The sequence below is a fragment of the Cydia strobilella genome, chromosome 23, assembly GCF_947568885.1.
Source record: "Cydia strobilella chromosome 23, ilCydStro3.1, whole genome shotgun sequence".
Classification (NCBI taxonomy): domain Eukaryota; kingdom Metazoa; phylum Arthropoda; class Insecta; order Lepidoptera; family Tortricidae; genus Cydia; species Cydia strobilella.
Window position 1 is genome coordinate 3,332,874 of NC_086063.1, and position 18,632 is coordinate 3,351,505.

The following is an 18,632-nucleotide window of genomic DNA, read 5'->3' on the forward strand; positions in this document are numbered from 1 at the left end:
CGCGAGCCCGACTCGCACTTGGCCGGTTTTTAGTCATTATTTTGCCAATAGAAAGGCCGTCCATTGACCAAAACGATAACTAGGTTCTTTAACCGCGAAATTACGAATTATGTAAGTAAATGCCGAACTAAACTCATATGTCGATGTGTAACCGTGGTTTTCTGCGGCCTGCGGTTAAAGAGAAATTGGCCAAATTACTGGAGATACCTCTATGTAATGCCTTACACATGACATGAGCCAACTTGTGCAATAATATGGACCGAGAAAAGTTTAGGCAGGGACAAACTAACCCAACATACGCAACATACTATCGAACTACATATGCTTACCTATTAAATCCATTAATAACGGGTCACTCACGTATTTTAAGTCGAAAAACGCTCGACATGTTTCACTCCGTACCGAGGAGTGTCATCAGGAGCTTAATATCCCGCCCCGCCCGTGACCGTATAATATATTTAATACTAGCTTTTGCCCGCAACTTCGTCTGCGTGGAGTTCGTAATTTGGGTAGCTTATTTTTCATCCAATCTGCTTTTTATCGATTCCCCATACAACCTTCCACCCCCCCCCCTTTTCATCCCCTTAAATGATGACTTCTGGGATACAAACTACCCTATTATTATATGTCCTTCCCGGGGACTCAAACTATCTCTTTACCAAATTTCAACTAAATCGTTTCAGCGGTTTATGTGTGAAAAGGTAACAGACAGATAGACACACTTTCGCGTTTATAATATTAGTATGGATGTCTGAGGCTCACAGAGGTTTTCTTATTAAAACTTAAATTAAAACCTTTTCTCATTTATTACGTCGTTGGCATTACATTGACATAAAAGTAAAATTGTTATGACACTACTGTAAAAACGTTCTATAGGTAGGTCACAAATCTATATGTTGTAATCATACTCGCCAAACCAATCACTACAGACCTCGTACACATTATAAAACAAGTCCCCCGCCGCGTCTATCTGTCTGTATGTTCGCTATAAACTGAAATCTACTGAACGGATTTTCATGCGGTTTTCACCTATCAACAGTGATATAGATGGTGCATAATTATTTTCCATCGTATTTTCACGGAAACTTACGAACGTGTCTTGTATATTTCAGTCAGTATCGGTACCTAGTACTGAGGTTGACTGAAGTAGCATGACAAATACGAACGTTTCCGAGTAAATACCATGGAAAACAACAATGCACTACTTACATCTGTACTTGAGAGAGGTCTAATACTATTACTTATTTTGTGGTTTAGATGTATAATTTGTTCAGGTTTTGTGTAACCCGTGCAAAGCCGGGGCGGGTCGCTAGTTAACTTCAATCAGCCACTTTTTCCTGAAAAAGATGTTTACAGGTTTACAAATTCTTTCTTTTTTTCAGATACTTACTTTAATCAACAGAAGAAGGAAACACTAAATCTCGGCGCACACTGGCTCGCCTACAATCATGGTTCGTATATATACTAAATAATTACATTTAACAGTAGCAACACTAAGTTACCGTTCGGATTCAGACTGCCCCAGCATTATTGCAGCGCGACATTACTGCCGCAAATGTCAAAAATCCAAACAGCAACATGATTGACATTTGAAGCAGTAATGTCGCGCTGCAATACTGCTGCAGTAATGCTGCTGTAGTCTGAATGCGAACGATAACTTCATAAAAATTCTGATGATTAAATTTGATATTTCTCCTGCACACCAATATTTGTTAAGAAGACAAGAGCAGACGATTCAACAGAGCCACGCCGTTCTGTCGCCAAAATAGTGTTTCCGATTTATCTCTACATTTATAGTTAACAACGATCGCAATATAATATTGTCTTCGGTTACCGCGATAGTTACTCATGAAATAAAACTATGAAAACGGATTATATCGCGTACGCGTATATTGAATTTATAATACATCCCGACGTTTCGAACCCTTTACATATGGGGATACCCTCCTACAATTAAGGAGGGAATTAAATCTTCTCGGGTCCGAGGTGTAGGGTTGGAGCCGGCGTAGCTTTATCGCGTATATATGTATATATATATATCTTTACTTTAAAATAGTTGTATTGTATAACTAGCCTTATGAACCGATTTTGCATGTACAACCAGCCTTAAAGTTTGTAGTTTATGGTTCATTATTTTTTGTAAGTGGGTATTTTTGCACTTTGTAGTTTTTCCTCAGTAACCCGTTGACCACGAACGCTGTAAAGGGTTCGAAACGTCGGGATGTATTATAAATTCAATATACGCGATATAATCCGTTTTCATAGTTTTATTTAACGATCGCAATGTTAAATATAAGCTAATAATTTACCATTGAAGTCGATAACGATCAGCTATCACTGACATAGCATAGAAAGTACTTACGCCCGTAAAACATTCAGCACGCCAGCCCTGGTCGTTGAGAAGTTTATCGTCTTGGTATTTAATAAATTATTCGTGTTTAATTTCATAAATATTATTAAATTGACGTTTCCTGATTTGAAAACACATGTTTGATGCATTTAGTTGGATTAATTTCAATTTCATTTGAGAAGAACTAAATTTTTATTATCTTTAAACGAGCAATTCTTGTAATATATTTTGGGGATCTCGGAAACGGCTCTGACGATTTCGATGAAATTTGATATATGGGGGTTTTCGGGGGCGAAAAATCGATCTAGCTACAATACCGGTCAAAAGTTTAAATGAACTTAAATCTTTGACCGGTACTGTAAACCATAGATTAGTATATATTATCACCTGTAAACCCTTGTTTTCGGTACAAATAAGTACTTTTTCACCTCAGCAGCTCGAACAAGCCTACTTTCGTCACTCCAGGGAGTGAAACAATGTTTCTTTTTAATTTAGTGAAGGCCATGAACTTCATACTTTTGTTACATTTTTTTTTTATGGTACGGTACGGTACGGTCCGGTACGGTCCGGTACGGTACGGTCCGGTCCGGTCCGGTCCGGTCCGGTCTCGTCTCGTCTCGTCTCGTATCTTATCGTATCGTACATATTATAATACTTTTTTTTCTGTTTATTCTGTGTAATTCGAAATACATTTTAACCTTTAATATGTTCTCACTACTGAGGTGAAAAATTATGTGTGCAACACGAGAGCAAAGTTATTTTACATCTCGTGTTTTTGAGTCCCTCGCTACGCTCAAGATTCTACCTTAGAATCACTCGCTTCGCTCTTGATTCAATTATAGAATCTTTCGCTTTCTCGGGACTCAAAATAAACACTCGCAAGAAAAACCAACTTTCCTCTCTTGTTGCACAAATAACTATTGTGCGATATTTTTGGACATTTCGGATGTCTTGATTTGTTTCCAACTGATCCGTTATTGTTTCCAGAGATGTTTTTGATTAGTCAGACACAATTTACGTATATTTCTAAACAGCTTATTCCCTAAAAATCAGTTTTACAATTTAAATATTAAGTACCTAATGTCAAAGATAGATATAACTCCGTAATAGATGGATACAGTCTAAGGAAAAAACGTGCCTCGAAAATAACGAAAATTTGATTCTCGATCAGATGGCGCCACTAGTTTTGGCCTACTCTCGTATAGAGGGTGTTGACTGTTTCGTTTGTTATTTATAATTTTAACGCATCCCAGTGAAAGAACATGGGTCAAAATCATATAAAAATAATTTATGCAAATAAAAAAATAATTTATCCATATTTAAATACATTTTAACGTATTTTTATAAATCTTCACTTTTAGTTTTAAAGTATGTCGATAGATGGCAGTGAATTTACTGTGGTTACAAAATTTACAATGGCAGTACCGCTCTATCTTATTATATCCTCATTGCTAATGTTAAGGACTTTAGGAATTAATTCGTAGGGATAAACACGTCAAGAAAAACTAATTATTATGACGGTAAATGTAAATTATTTTAAGCTCACTATCACTACTCTCAATAGCAGAAATTTGCTACACAACATTTAAAAGCACCAGCAAAAAACCATTGCCAGATAAAAGTTATAGCTTCAGCACAAGATATAAATGTCAACTTCCTTAGTTAATTGACTAAAGACAGCACTTATAATATTAACTACAGACAACTTTCGTATGATATAGGATAATCTAGTCTAGAGTAAGGACTGACTAGAAACTAGTAAATGACCTAGAGACATAATAATCTTGACATAGACACTGATTACGCGACTGCTATGCAAATATGACTATAAATAGACTACCATATATAAATATTGGCGAAGTGGAATGAAAGCTGGAGGTGAAAATTTGATTATAATATCGGGTGAACATTCAGGGCGTTTTCTTATTTACGTTAAGCAATATATCAATTATTTCACAGTAACCGCGAAATAAAACACTAAAAGAAAAATGAGAGGAAAAACGTAAATCACAGTTATAGACATAGACATAATTTATTGGTAATAAAGTCACAATTTTTTGTTACTTATTTACTTTTTTTGGTGTTTTTTGTGTTATATTTGGACGTACAGCGAACTGACATGACTGAAAATCAGCGGTCTCGCTGAGCCTCATCCATTTCACTAGAAATATATTTGTTAAATCTACCCGAAGATATATTGTACATGCACTATCACTTCATTGTTTTTATTGGTTAAGAAATATATTTCTATTTACTATTTTTATAACATTATTTGTTTGTTCTAAGAACAAATTAAATTACTTTCTTATGAAAATATTTTAATTTGTGTTTTTTTTACACAGCTAGGGGGCGCCACAAGCCCTCGGGAATTGTCATATACTTGGAAATTTCGACCCATGCCACCGAGCCTGGGTGGCCGAGCGGTTGAGGCACCTGTCGCGTAAACGGAGGACGCTGGTTCGATTCCAGCCCTGGGCACTGGAGGCCTTGGTATTTTTTTTCCTTTGTATATGATATTTATTTCGTTTATTATTTGTTTGCTTACAGTGGGCGCGAGTGTGGATGGCGCTGACCATCTCCGGCGCGTACTCGCAGACTACGCACACGGTAAGTTTATAGGTATACTTAATACTTCAGCGTATATAGGGTGACCGATGATATATATATATATACATAGTTATTTGCCCCTCCATAGAATAAAATTTAATTGACTACTCCATAGTAAGGCAGAAAAAAATAAGGCAACCGCCCTACGTCCCAATGCTGAGCACAGCTCTCCTCTTAAGCGCGAGAGGGTTTGATCTGTAGCTGTAGTCCCCTCGCTAGCCCAATGCGGGTTGGGGACTATATACATCTTTGTATTTTTTCGCTCAACCTTCAAGAAAAGAGCTGACTTCCATAAGTTTTGGACACCAATCGCTTACCATTAGGCGATTCGTCTGCTCGTTTGCCTCCTATACCTATCATAAAAAACCTTCAACCAATAACGGACGGACACCTTGACTTCGTTTTTATAAATTCGCCAATTTTACAAGCTTTTTATTAACTTGTAATGTAACTATGTATTATGTATGTACGGGTCAAATCTTGCAAGTTAAATTTGACCTGATCTGATGATAGAGACAGGAGGTGGCCATAGGAACTCTGTGATAAAACAACTAAACCTAATAGAATTGTCTTAGTTGAATGTCACTGCAACAGCATACTACAGCTAATCGCCTTCCGCATGTAACCTTAATTCTAAATGCCACAATAAATAATTATGTATTTAGAATTAAGTAAGAACTCACCCGGTAACGATTTTGAGATTGACAGCTGATGCCTGTCAATTACGTTACATTTTTACAACTGTTAAATATTGATGTTATTCGTATATAACGTCTGTGGAGCCTATAAAGTTTGAAAAAACATCATGGAAAGCTCGCTTGGTGACCTTGGTGTGGGCTCAGTTGACCTATTTAAAAGAAATTACTATTTGAATAGAATAGAATAGAAATAATTTATTCGTTAGCACACACAAATAGAAAATTATACAAAACAGAGAAACATAAAAAAGAAAAAGTGCCACGAAATGGTCTCAGCATGTTGCTGGCGACTTCCAGCGCTGATCTTCCGGTGAGATTTTCCGGATTTGGTAAGTTTATAAACCGACTCAGAAATTTTTTTTTTGTGATAATAGGTACCTTACTACCTATACTGGGTAGTGGGTACTATATTTTGAACCAACTAAATAGGAATCCTTTAAGACCCCTAGATTGAAACGGATCGAAGCATCGCACCTTGTCCGGAGAAAGTGCCACACATAACGTATATAAACGACGTTGCAGTATCGCTTCCTGCTCGCAGTCGTACAATGGAATCTGCATAAATCCGACCTAAGGTACAGGAGGGAGCGAGGCCATAAATTTACTAGAGGCAGACCAAGCTAACTCAGCAGCGATTTTGATAGCACAGACTGTGCAATTGTTAATTTAAATGTCAAACTTCTATTAAATTATGACGTATTTTAAAATAACATTTTCATCACGTCGTGTGTGCTATCAAAATCGCTGCCGAGTTAGCTTGGTCTGACTCTAGGTGTAATTATGATTCTTAAGACGAAAGTGCAGGACCCGCGCGAAATCGCCTTTTTATACAAACGTAGTCAAAGGTTGTCTGGAAGAGATCGCTCTTTAGCGATAAGGCCGCCTGTTGTTTACCTCTGTCTTCATGTATTATTTGTGTTTCCATGTACATTTTTTCTGAGGTTGTGCAATAAAGAGGATTTGTATTGTATTGTTGACTATGCTTTTCGAATTCTTAATTATTATAAGTTAGGAGCATTTAAAAATTTGTATGAAGTCTGTTTTTCGAATCGAAAAAAGTCAAACGTAAAAGTCAAAAAATGTCAAAATATTTTCCATAATGTCAATATCCAGAGAGGAAAATGGGGACTACGTTTGTATGGAAAAACGGCCGTCCTCTTTCCTCTTAAATAAAAGTTACAACTAAACCGGCCGGCCGGCCAGCCGCACTTTTATTATAAAAAGTTAAATTTTATTAGGTCTTCCAAGATTTGTAATTTTTAGTAGTAGATACCGTTCGACTTGCTCTTCAAACTTTACTCGACAAACTATTGTATGGCCAGAACTTAATTAAATAAGCAAATATGTATTAATTACACACGAGAAATGTCAATATCAATTTCTTCACGGCAACTTAGCGAGATGAAAAGCGCAAGTTACATACTTACGCCACGCTCACTCGCGCGTGCCGTCTAGAGTTCTCGACTATTAATAACAATCCGATCTTATTGTCTATTGTTTATTATCTATGGCTCTCTATTATCTCTGGTACAGCTGTTCGGCGTTTTTTGCGTTAATTAGCGAGGTGGCGTAACTCTTTTGTTTTAAGTTTCGAACTGTATAATTGCTTTTGTGATGGATGCGTTTTGGAGACTGTTAGGTACATACTACAATTACTTTTTTGTTTAATTTGATTATTTAAAATCTTTATTTCGGAACGTTCAAAATAAGTTTTTAAGATATAGTTAATGATAGTAATAGTTAGTAAGGTAATGTGGGGTAAGACAGTTTATTTTGCTCAGGGCAAGACAAACATTATGAGGATTCCATACAAGTGATAGTCTTACCCCCTTACCTTATATCCTTTAAACATTTTTTTTTTAAATATCTAATTTCTAATTAGGTAATATTTCGTTATTGGTTACTAAGAAAAACAATGGAAATATAGATACATATTAAACTATTATGGACAGTCTAACGGACATTATGCATTATGGATTTTACTGTCATACTGTTTAACTTGTTTGATAAAATAAACAAATAAATGGACATCACTGGGTTATTACATTTTCTTGAGTAAAACTTTGATGTTAACATTAGATTAAGTTAAAATTAAACATATTTTATTGTAAGTTCAATGTGGAAAAGACCGGCTAATAACATATTTGGTTGGTAAGACCGTCAGCTCGTACTTATTTAACTTCGCTTAGATAGTCAGAAAGAAAGAGCTTCGCTCCTTCCGCTCTACCGATTTTCTGTAGAGTGGGATATGTGTACGAACGAGTTAGAAGGCGACAAAAGAACTTGTAGTCGGTCTTATCTGATAGACGGTCTTTTCCACTTTAGCATTACCTCTTATTTATGGTTCATTAATCGAAGTAAATAGCTATTAAATACACGGATGTAGAACTAAGCAATATATTTGTAGTTATAGGTAATAAAATATATTTATTGCGCACCACATAATAAAAAAGATGAATACAGTAGATACTTAAAACTCTTCAAAATAAACGGAAACGGAAATAAACTGCTGATACTACCGGCAGTAGGTTTTATTACGTTATATGATAGTTTCAGAGTACCAGTACACAAACAAAACTTTAATCATTTCCTCTATAACTTACTATCACTATCTTTTACTATTATGTATAAAGCTCTAAAACTTAACCAGAACAGTTTAAGGGCCGATTTAACTAAACAAACTAACCTTGCATAATGCTTACATAAAGCTCCGGGTTCCGAGTGAAAGGAACTTCCTATCGGTCTGTCTGCCCGAGTGATTGAGCGCCTAAACTGTACGACAGGTGGAATACCTTCCTTGATCGTTGAATTACTGCATCAGTGTTAACTTCCCATACATGAGAATTCATGTGACATGTGACCAAGTAGATTAGATTAAATAAATTGTGTAATTTTGTATTGCAATTAGAATTATATCTTATGTTATTGTTATTATTTTCTTTGTTGACATTATTAATTTATAGTTATGTGCATTTTAAAAATATTAACGTGAATCTAAATTTATTATCATTTATATGATTAATACCAATAAAAATTCTATCCATCTATCTATCTACATACTTATCATCCTATCAATTCAGTATTTGTTATAATCTAGCTGTCTGTCTTTTTGTATGGAAACAATCTTTATGGTCACTGAGCATCTGAATTTATTAAGGATTTAAATTCCGAATTTCTGAAAGAAAATTAGAAGGTCTAGCCAAGATGACGTAAAGAAAGAATGTATCTATAAACAATTTTAGTAATTGTCTGTTGTTTGTATATTTTTTATTAGTATTTTTTTGTGTAATCTGACATTTACACTGGATACATCTCTGACAAAGTATCTAATATTTTATTGATTCCATATTTGTAATTGTTTTTTGTAAATTTTGGTTATTTTGGTTTTGTATTGCTTGTAAAAATTGACATGTAAAAGTGCCCCTGTGGCCTATTTGCTGAATAAATGTACGATGTTTGTTTGATGGCGACATAGCTTTCTGTTGCGTGGTAGGATTCGGCAGATTCCCACGAAACCGCCGGAACCGCCGAAATACCACACCCTCCGGCCAGAAGTCCACGCTCGCTATGGTTTCCAGCAGCGGCCGCGGCAAGCGCACCACGAACGAGCTGAAGTGTCTATCAGAAGGCCTAGCCAAGATTGTCATTTCGGCTAGGCCCTCAGGTCGTGTATGTTGTACTTATGTCTCTATATGTAATCGTAAAAGCGAGTGTAACGTCGCCGCGCTCAACACTAAACATATCATTACCCGTACACATCTTTGTTCCACTTCCTGCAGTGTATTGTAATGGAGGTTCCGGTGTCATTAAGAACAGGAGCAGTTTACATGCAAAAACTGATTGATGATTTCCTTTGTGAAATTATGATTGCTCTAGGTGAGACGGAATGTAGATAATAGTACAATTTTTGTACGGAATATCGTGTGATATTGTAACAACGATTTTCTCGAGGAAACCGGACTACCTAATCCCAGTAAGGCTTAGCTTATCCCTTCGGTTGGAAGGTCAGATAGCAATCGCCGTGGCACAATGCTTTGACAACGCGATGACAATGCGTACAGGGCAAGTTGTACTCGTAGTGTATATACCTCCCGAGAGAGAGGTTTGCAAACCCCTTAAGGGCCGGGCCACTGACTATCAGTCCACCGGACGATATCGGCCTGTCAGTTAGATCAAAAATTTGACAGTTATGCACTACATCTGGACACCGCCCTGGACTTGTACGCTACCCGGCCATGGTGGTACCCGTCCTAATTTCCAGCCTCCGCCACTTGAGGGCTTGGTGTCTTTAGTATAGTTTATAATTTATAATATACTTAGGTAGTGTAAATCATAATAGGATTATGAAATAGTTTTACTTCTTCCCTAAATTAAAGGTAAATCGTTCAGTTGCGCTCTTTTAATCACTGGGAGAGGACTGGGACCTATGGAAGAGAATTCTCTAAACTATAAATAAGTATGATTGGATTATCCAGTACAAAGTTTCATTACACCGCATTCTACAAGCGGTGTTCAAAGCCCATACCGAAGACCAGGAAACTATAAACACACGTGCTTTTCACTCGCGGAAGGCATCGCCAACACAAACAAACACAAACAGTCCTAACAGTCCTAACTCTAAGCCCATTCAATAGTAAATAAGCCTTTATGTTTTTGTTGTTTAATAATCCGCGATCTCCTTATAAGCTGCCCTGTTAAAACTATTACCGAACGCAATTAATAACCACTGTATGCGTGGTCTCAAAGTCCGAAACAATTTAAAGTAATTGTAGATCCAACTATACTAGTTTCATGTTCGATGTTGGAACGATGCGAATTAAGTTGCTCGAGAGTAAAAGTGCCCGGGAGCGCATGAAAGTGAACATTTCAAAGGCAATGTCTAGGGTTCGCACTTGGGGGAAAAAGGGCGCAAGTTTTTAAGGTACATGGCCACATAAGTCAGTTGGTCGCAAAGTCTGAGTGCCTGTAAGTTATCTTTATCTTTAGATAAAGCCTATGTTAATTTGAAAGTTGTTATACATATTAATCTGTCTTTTATTTCGTTGTATATTTTTGCATGCTCCAATTCAGCTAAATGTGTGATACTTTTTTAATTTATAATGTTTAAGACCTTTTGTTAACCGCATTTAACGCAAATAAAGAGCTTACTTACTTACTTGCTCATAGAATAATTTATTTCTACTACTTATACTTAATCGCTTAATAATCGTTTCAACGAAATGAAAGCCTGCATGTGCACACCCATTTAAATTATCCGGTCATTTTACGGGCTCAAATTTACATTCTAAATTAAGTTTAAATCTAAAGTGGTGACGTGACTGCGAAAATTTCTTAGATATGCGCTATTAATTGCGCTTATATCGCGCCTATCCATTACTAGTGGTATCTTTTACTGCTATCAAAGCTCGTAGAACTTACCTTTTACATTTTATTAGAAATAAATCACTCTATCAGCTCTTAAAAGACAAGTGCAAGGATTGATTATTTACGCTGCTACTTGCCGCTATATATTTTCTGATATCATAATCTTACCTAGTGAAATGTACCTATATTATTTGTACTAACGTACTAGCAAAGAGTTATTGGCTATAGAAGACATTTAAAATCAGAAAATCTTTGATTAATGTAGATGGCGCTGTACGGCTCAGTACATGGTAGCTGGTCGTAAAATGTTGACGTTTGACAACCTAGTTACCACAAAAGATATGGCGCCGTCCGTCCTGAGCTATCTGTAGTGTGTGTACTACGCCTTACCCACACACGCACGTGCGTTAGTTAGTGTATAATGGTATGTACTTGTTATTTAAGTCAATAAACCTATACTCCAGTCGAAGTTGGTCTTCTTTAACGCCCCACCCCTCATGGCGACCCTGCCGGCGCGCCGCGCCAGCCAGTGAAGGTCAAGAAGATAATACAATATAAAAATTAAATATTAGTAATTAAATTAGATTAAAAAATTAAATATTAGTATTAAAAGGATATATGTGCGAAATACAATTACAAATATGACTATCCTGAGCTACCATTTCTACTCGTAGTATTTATCGATGATTCTACAGAGTACCATCGATGTACCTGGTTCATTTCTGGCAAATAAGCGCCCTAAAATTCAATACTTACAGGTACTACAACTACACGTTTATTTTTAGACCAAGTCAGTTGAATCAGAAAGAACACTAAGCATTTTATAATTAGCATAACAAATTGCAAGTTGTCATGATTTAACGAAACTTGATTAAAAAGGTCGAGTTGAAAAGCTCGAGCAATTGAAATGTATTACGTAAGCGACGGGTCAGGTTTGTTGGTAAACAGAGTGGCGTGTAAAATGTATGTTAAGTGGACCGTGTGCTCGTCCGGTGATTGGGCGGCAATGATTTCTTGATTGGACATGAGTGACGGGATTATTGAAAGATGTTAAATGAATGTGTAAAAGCTACAGACAGTTGCGTTAGTTACGTTTGAGCAATCAGAGTAATTAAAAAAATATACCTACAACTTTTAGCATGTGACATGAGTAGTTTTAGGATACTTTTTTATAGTTTTAGGATAGTTTTTGCTCCTTATATTTCTTTCTTGCTGTGCATGCTTGCTTTGGATGGCATTCTTATGCAATACCTACCACTCATGTACTCTTTGTAACTATGTTGAATGTTGTCTGTTTAGTGTGCCTTTTAAATAAAATAAAATAAAAAATTATCTGTTTCAGTTTAAAAATTATAACTAGATTTACAAAAAACAGAGGCATCGATTTTCAAAACATATCTAAGAACGTCGCCTGATGTATCGCAAGTCCAATTCTGATCACAGAAGTCGTAATTCTTAATATTGAAATCGAGTTTTTGACAAAAAAAGCTATAGGTCCCATTTTCACACTTCGCACCATGCACCATGTATGGGTACCATGAGTCACTGACAGTGTCAAAACTAACATATACGCTAAAGCCTACATAATTTACTTTCTATACATATATCCCGCTTGCACTAATATGTGAGTACGAGCGAGATGCATAAAAAGTAAGTTACGTTCTCGATAGCGTTTGTCGGTGCTAAACTGGTGGTAGCCACATACCCTACAGTTCACAACGGTTAGGTTGATCCTATATTTTTTTAAGTTTATTCCCTAGACAATCACTCCCGGTACACGTATTTATGATGAGGAAATGTATATCAACATAGACAGTTTAAAAATCATACTTAATATCCAAAGATACCTGACGCTATAAAATGCACCATAAAATAGATAAATTTAATGAAACAAGTATCAGATTCACTTCTCTATGCATGTTAAAGTAAATATGTAACGCCCATACATGAAAAATAATAACTCGATCGCTTCCGACTTCCAAAACAATTATTAATAATAACTCTCTCCATTGCGTCAGCGTGTGTTTTACGCAACACAATGACATGGATATTGAATTGTAACGTTATATAAATTGTATTAGAGTAATCTTATCTTTATCTCCGAAGTGGACCACCTGTTAAGTAACCGACATAGCTTCGGAGCTTTTGTGATACAAGGAGACCCGCATGATGGTGTCAATGGTTGTGTTATGTAACGTAGTAAAATTACGTTTGAGGGCATAATATACATATTATGGGGCTAGCGTGGGGACTATACCTCAAGCCCTCTCGCGCATGAGAGGAGGCCTATGCCCAGTAGTGGGACGTATATAGGGTAATTTTTTATTATTTTTATTATATTTAATAGGTATCTATATATTTACTTATGTTCTTACAATAGGGTATTTTAGTTACCTAACTACTCAAGAGACCACATAGTAAACATATTTTTAGTCCTTATTATTCTAAGTTTCTACTATTCTGGTTTATTAATAAATTGCTATTTTTTTGCAGAAAATTCAGCAGAACGGTGTGGATTACGAGTGGGGCTGGCAGCTAACGCCACAGGGAGACGGCACCGCGGGGCATTACTATCTCAGACTGCCACAGGTGAAATTTATTTATACCTATAACACGAAATAGTGATCACGGGTACTTTTCACTTTTGTATTGATACCAGCATACCTTGTTTCTTCTTTTTTCAAAGGTATTTTAAAGGTTTTTTTTTTTTTTGCTTTTATCTTTATTTATAATTAACATGTAACACTAACATAGCCTTTTAAGTTTGTACTACAACTAACATTTTTTTATGGACACAATGTCTGAAATAAACAATTTTTAATTTTAATTACAACCCTTTGAAAGTCTTTACTGTCCTCCACTGATTACCTCTCCTTTTGTCTGTATAAGTATAACTAAGTATGTTGTAACTCATGAAGTGCTATTTCGGTATCAATTTGACAAAGTCCGTAATAGAGAATCAATTGAAGTGTTGACATTTATTTGCAGCTTTATCCAATAGGGTCCAGAGCGTCTATATACCTAATAAAACTTCTATTTATCCATTTCAGAACGAGCAGGAAGTTCGTTACGTGGCCGACGACACCGGCTATCACGGCGCCGTCTCCGTGAATACAGGCACACACACCGCGAGTATTGCGCTTGGAGAACGCGCGCTCCAATTTTCCAATACGCAGGTTTGTTGTACTATTTTTTGATGGTTTGGAGTTTCGGTTCCGTACAACTTTGGCGAGTAAACACTAAACAGCCATACTCTGGCAACGTTAAGTTTGCACTGACTTGCCAGAAGAGCGCCTTTCTTGGCGTAGCGCTTGGCATGTAAACCGGCCGGACTCTTATCTAAATATTTCTCAGGTAAATTAACAACCTTCTAAATTGACGGCTGTTTGATGACGGCTATATTTTTGCAACAAAAGTCACAGTTTTCAATGGCGTCTACCGAAAAACGTCTACGGCTCTACGTTCAGAAATCGAAAGGCACTAAAAGCGTTGATACCTCAAGCATTTATGCATGACCAAAAGCAAAGCCTCTTAATTGTACCTAATTATTTCAACTTCAACTAGACAAAGTGTAAATAATTAGGGATAGAGGATCAGATGTGCTATGGATTAAGTTTAAAAAATTGAGTCACCCGTTGACCACGAACGCTGTAAAGGGTTCGAAACGTCGAGATGTTTTCCTAGTTTTATTTCATTTAAAAAATTGTCTTCTTTCAGTTGCCGCTAACGACCCAACTGTACCAAGTATCGCCGTCCAATGACAATCAAACCCAAGCACCCGCCACTCCTGCGCAGCCCGAGATATATCTCCTTCAACAACAGTTCTCCTCCGGCGACCAACAATTTCCACAACCAAATGTCCAGTACACAATACCCAACTACTACTACAACAACAATGTAGCTACCCCCGCCTACTACAACAACAATGTAGCTACCCCCGCCTACTACAACATACAAACTCTACATCCTATCCAACTAAACGAACAAATTAGTGATAAGGTAACGAATTTTGAGACGAAGCAAAGTGAACGCTCGAAACCTCTTCAAAACAAAGAGGATAATGCTGAGCAAGATCATGAACATCTCACAACCAATGTTGTTCAAGTCTTCAAGGATCACAATTGCACTAACGAAGAAGAAATACCTAAGGAACACAAGGATGACTCGCAAAAACCTACACGTGTTTATGCTGAAACTCCTACGTATGACATTCGTAATATTAACGGTAATTACGGTATAAGAAGTACTGAGAGACCGTTGTCGTATCGAGGAGCTGTCCATTTCAAAGTTGAGGCTCCTCGAGGCAATGCAAGGAGTGAAAAGTATTATTACAATGAAGTAGCATCTACAACAATTCGCAGTGTGACAACAGAAGATGATCGGATTTCTAGATTAGTAGCTTCGACACAGGATATAATATCGAATGAAGATCTGCTTAAAATAAATTACGCCGCTGAAAAACAAACCAATGTGCATAATGATGACATCATCAAACCAAAACCACGATTCAGCTTAAAAGCAGAACAAACTCGATATGACCACTATTCCACTGTATCACCAAATACTCAAAGAAACAGAATCACTGAAGATACCCGATATGATCACTATTCCACTGTATCACCAAACACTCCAATAAATAAAATTAATGAAGAAACTCAATATGACCACTATTCTACTGCCCAGCCAAATACTCCAAGAAATGCAATCGCTGAACAAACTCAATATGACAACTATTCTGATGTGCCATTTAATACTCCAAGAAATAGAATCACAGTCAGAGCTAGAATACAAAACATTGTTGACAGTGAAATAGAACACTTAGAGAATGACCAGAAGAAAGAGGATGTTCTGAAAACAAATGCAAATCAATACACGTTTGCCTCGCCTATAGTTGTTCAGGATTCAAATTATGATAATTTTAAAGACCAAATTGTTAACAATTTAGTTTCAACTATGGTTCCGTACTTGCAAGATGGCTACGAAATTGTTGGAGTGAGAAACAGTATTGATGAGAATTTAACGAATAGTGAAGACAGTCAGGACAGACAATCTTCTTCCGAAAACCTAGTCAATGTAACGCCAAGACCTGTAAGCCAGAAGTATCTTGCTCCTATCACCGTTGCTTTAAGACTTTACAATGCGAATGATTCTGGAACATTCAACACTGTGGATGATCATGAAGTTTCTGATAGTGAAGTCGTAACAGATACAGTGAAAGGCCCAAACAGAGAAAAGACTGTTGTCGACATTCAGCAATCCATTCCTTTGAGCATTACACACATAAATGATGTTGAAGTACATGAGTATTTAGATGAAGGTAGGAGTAATGACAAGGGACCATTAGATTTTGCCAAGTCTTTATATAACACTTACGTTGACGCTTTGAGGTCTAAGGACTCTTATGGGCAGAAGGACAACCGAAATAACGCTAATTCAATTACTGATCAGCAAAATGATTCTAGAGAACAATTAGAACCAAGTGAAAATATTCAGACTGAAGTTGAAATTAGACCCAATGAAGATAGTAATGAGAGAAATGAATACGCAAGGCCTTATTATAACACTTATAGCGTAGATCAAGATCACCCAATTATTCAACCGATCATTATTGAAAAGGAAGTACCGGTTACTAAATTCGTTGACAGATATATAGAGAAAGAAGTACCATATCCAGAAAGAGTGGAGGTTGTAAAGCATGTGCCGGTAGATAGGCCGGTTGCTGTACCGGTACCATATGAGAAATTCGTTGATAGACCAGTTGAAGTCACCCGTTTCGTCGATAAACCTTACCCAGTAGAAGTACCGCATTTATATCCGGTGCAGGTACCCTATCCGGTCGAACACAAAATTTATGTCGACCGACCGGTACACGTCCCTTATCCTGTAGAAAAGGTTGTTGAAAAACAAGTCGTTCATCAAGTCCCTGTACCTACCCCGGTAGCCGTGCCAGTAGGAGTACCGGTCGAAAGAAAAGTCTTGTACCCTATCCCAATAGAACACCGGGTCCCATACCCTGTTGCGGTAGAAAAACCGGTTACAGTTGAGAAAATAGTGCACAAAGAAGTACCGGTTCCATATGAAGTTGAAAAACGGGTACCCTACCCGGTACATTACGAGACTAAAGTTCCCGTCCCTTATCCGGTGGAAAAAAGAATACCGTACCCGGTTGATAGGGTTGTCGAAAAACCGGTAACAGTTACGAGATATGTAGAGAGACCGGTACATGTCGAAGTACCAGTGCCACAGCCAGTACCGGTTGCGGTCCATGTGCCTCAACCTTATCCGGTTGACAGATTTGTAGAAAGAAAAGTGCCTTACCCGGTCCCAGTTGACAGGATTGTTGAGAAAAAAGTACCAGTTCAAGTCCCGTACGCTGTTGAAAAAGTTGTGGAAAAAATTGTCGAAAAGCCTGTAGTTGTAACCAAATATGTTGACAAGCCTTACCCAGTTGAAAAGCGCGTGCCGTATCCAGTTGAAAAAATTGTGGAGAAAAAGGTGCCTTACCCGGTCGAAGTGCCGGTCCACGTCAAGGTTCCCTACCCGGTGGAAAAGAAGGTTGAAAGGCCGGTGTACGTGCCTATTAGAGTGCCATATCACTTTGAAAAGCCACAAGATTACTACACCTATGCATACCCGCACAGCACTGAGCAGACACAAAATATTCCCCGATATCAGCATTTTGCCGAACAACGCAAGCAAGCGAGTCCAGCGTCAAATTTAAATCTTAATGAAATACAACACAATTTCAACCAAAAGGCCCAACAATCTTACGCTGCTCAATATAATCAATACGTAAAAGATTTAAAAGATAGAAAGCCTGCTGCTTCTGTGCAGACAACGCACTGGGGGAATTTATATGCGTCGTCATACCAATATATCAATAATACACCCAAGTTTGAAATCCAAAAGAACCCAGCACTATCCAACTACATGCACTATTTAACCAATAACAATAACAAGCAAAATGACTACTACGGTCCTCCGCCAGTTCGCAATGAACAGCAGCATTGGGGACAACAGAATAACAACTATTTTACCCCTAATTCGGAACAACAGAAATTGCGAAGAACTGACAGGACGCCGAAGGTATCGAATTTAAGGATAGAATATGGGTTTAAGCCACCACTGATCCCTAGCACTGAGATTGATCTAGATGGTTTCCCAATTAAGAAAGATTAGAATTAATGTCTGAAACAAAAATGTTACCCAAGGTCGTTATTAAGGAAAATTGAACCAAATAGTTCTGGCGTGATAACAGTTTAAGAAAGTTATATATTCACATCTTTCCATCGACCTACTAGTTTATACGTTGTCAACAGGAAGTTTTCAAGAAACCTACCACGTCCGAGATTTTCATATCGATTTGTTATATAGTACCGATGAATTTTGGAAAAAGTCAAATCATAAATCTAGTTTTTCTAATAGTAGGTAGAATTATTAGGACCATTCTTGCCTTGGCTCTATCAATAAACTTCTGAACTGTTAATTTTCAAACAATTATCTGAAGCTTTTGTCGTAAGATTACCCAAAACTGATAAACGTCGGCATCCGAAAATGCGTACGAGGAAGAAGATATGATTTTTTTGCGGGGAAGAATTTGAATGGCATCCATA

General features: G+C 37.2%; 1 protein-coding gene across 1 annotated transcript; it reads left to right on the top strand.

Moving 5' to 3' along the window:
- The first annotated feature begins 1,373 nt into the window (after positions 1-1,373).
- On the top strand, positions 1,374-18,198 carry LOC134751667 (uncharacterized). The gene is made up of 5 exons (XM_063687110.1): positions 1,374-1,451; positions 4,898-4,957; positions 13,513-13,608; positions 14,070-14,195; positions 14,722-18,198. The coding sequence occupies exons 1-5, from the start codon at positions 1,449-1,451 to the stop codon at positions 18,196-18,198; spliced, it is 3,762 nt and encodes a 1,253-aa protein (XP_063543180.1). The 5' UTR covers positions 1,374-1,448.
- Positions 18,199-18,632: the final 434 nt, after the last annotated feature.

What these genes read in the sequence shown, in the direction of transcription:
- LOC134751667 (XM_063687110.1), top strand. An exon ending in ACTCGCAGACTACGCACACG is followed by an intron (nt 4,958 to 13,512) that starts GTAAGTTTATAG and finishes ATTTTTTTGCAG; the next exon opens with AAAATTCAGCAGAACGGTGT. An exon ending in ACTATCTCAGACTGCCACAG is followed by an intron (nt 13,609 to 14,069) that starts GTGAAATTTATT and finishes TATCCATTTCAG; the next exon opens with AACGAGCAGGAAGTTCGTTA.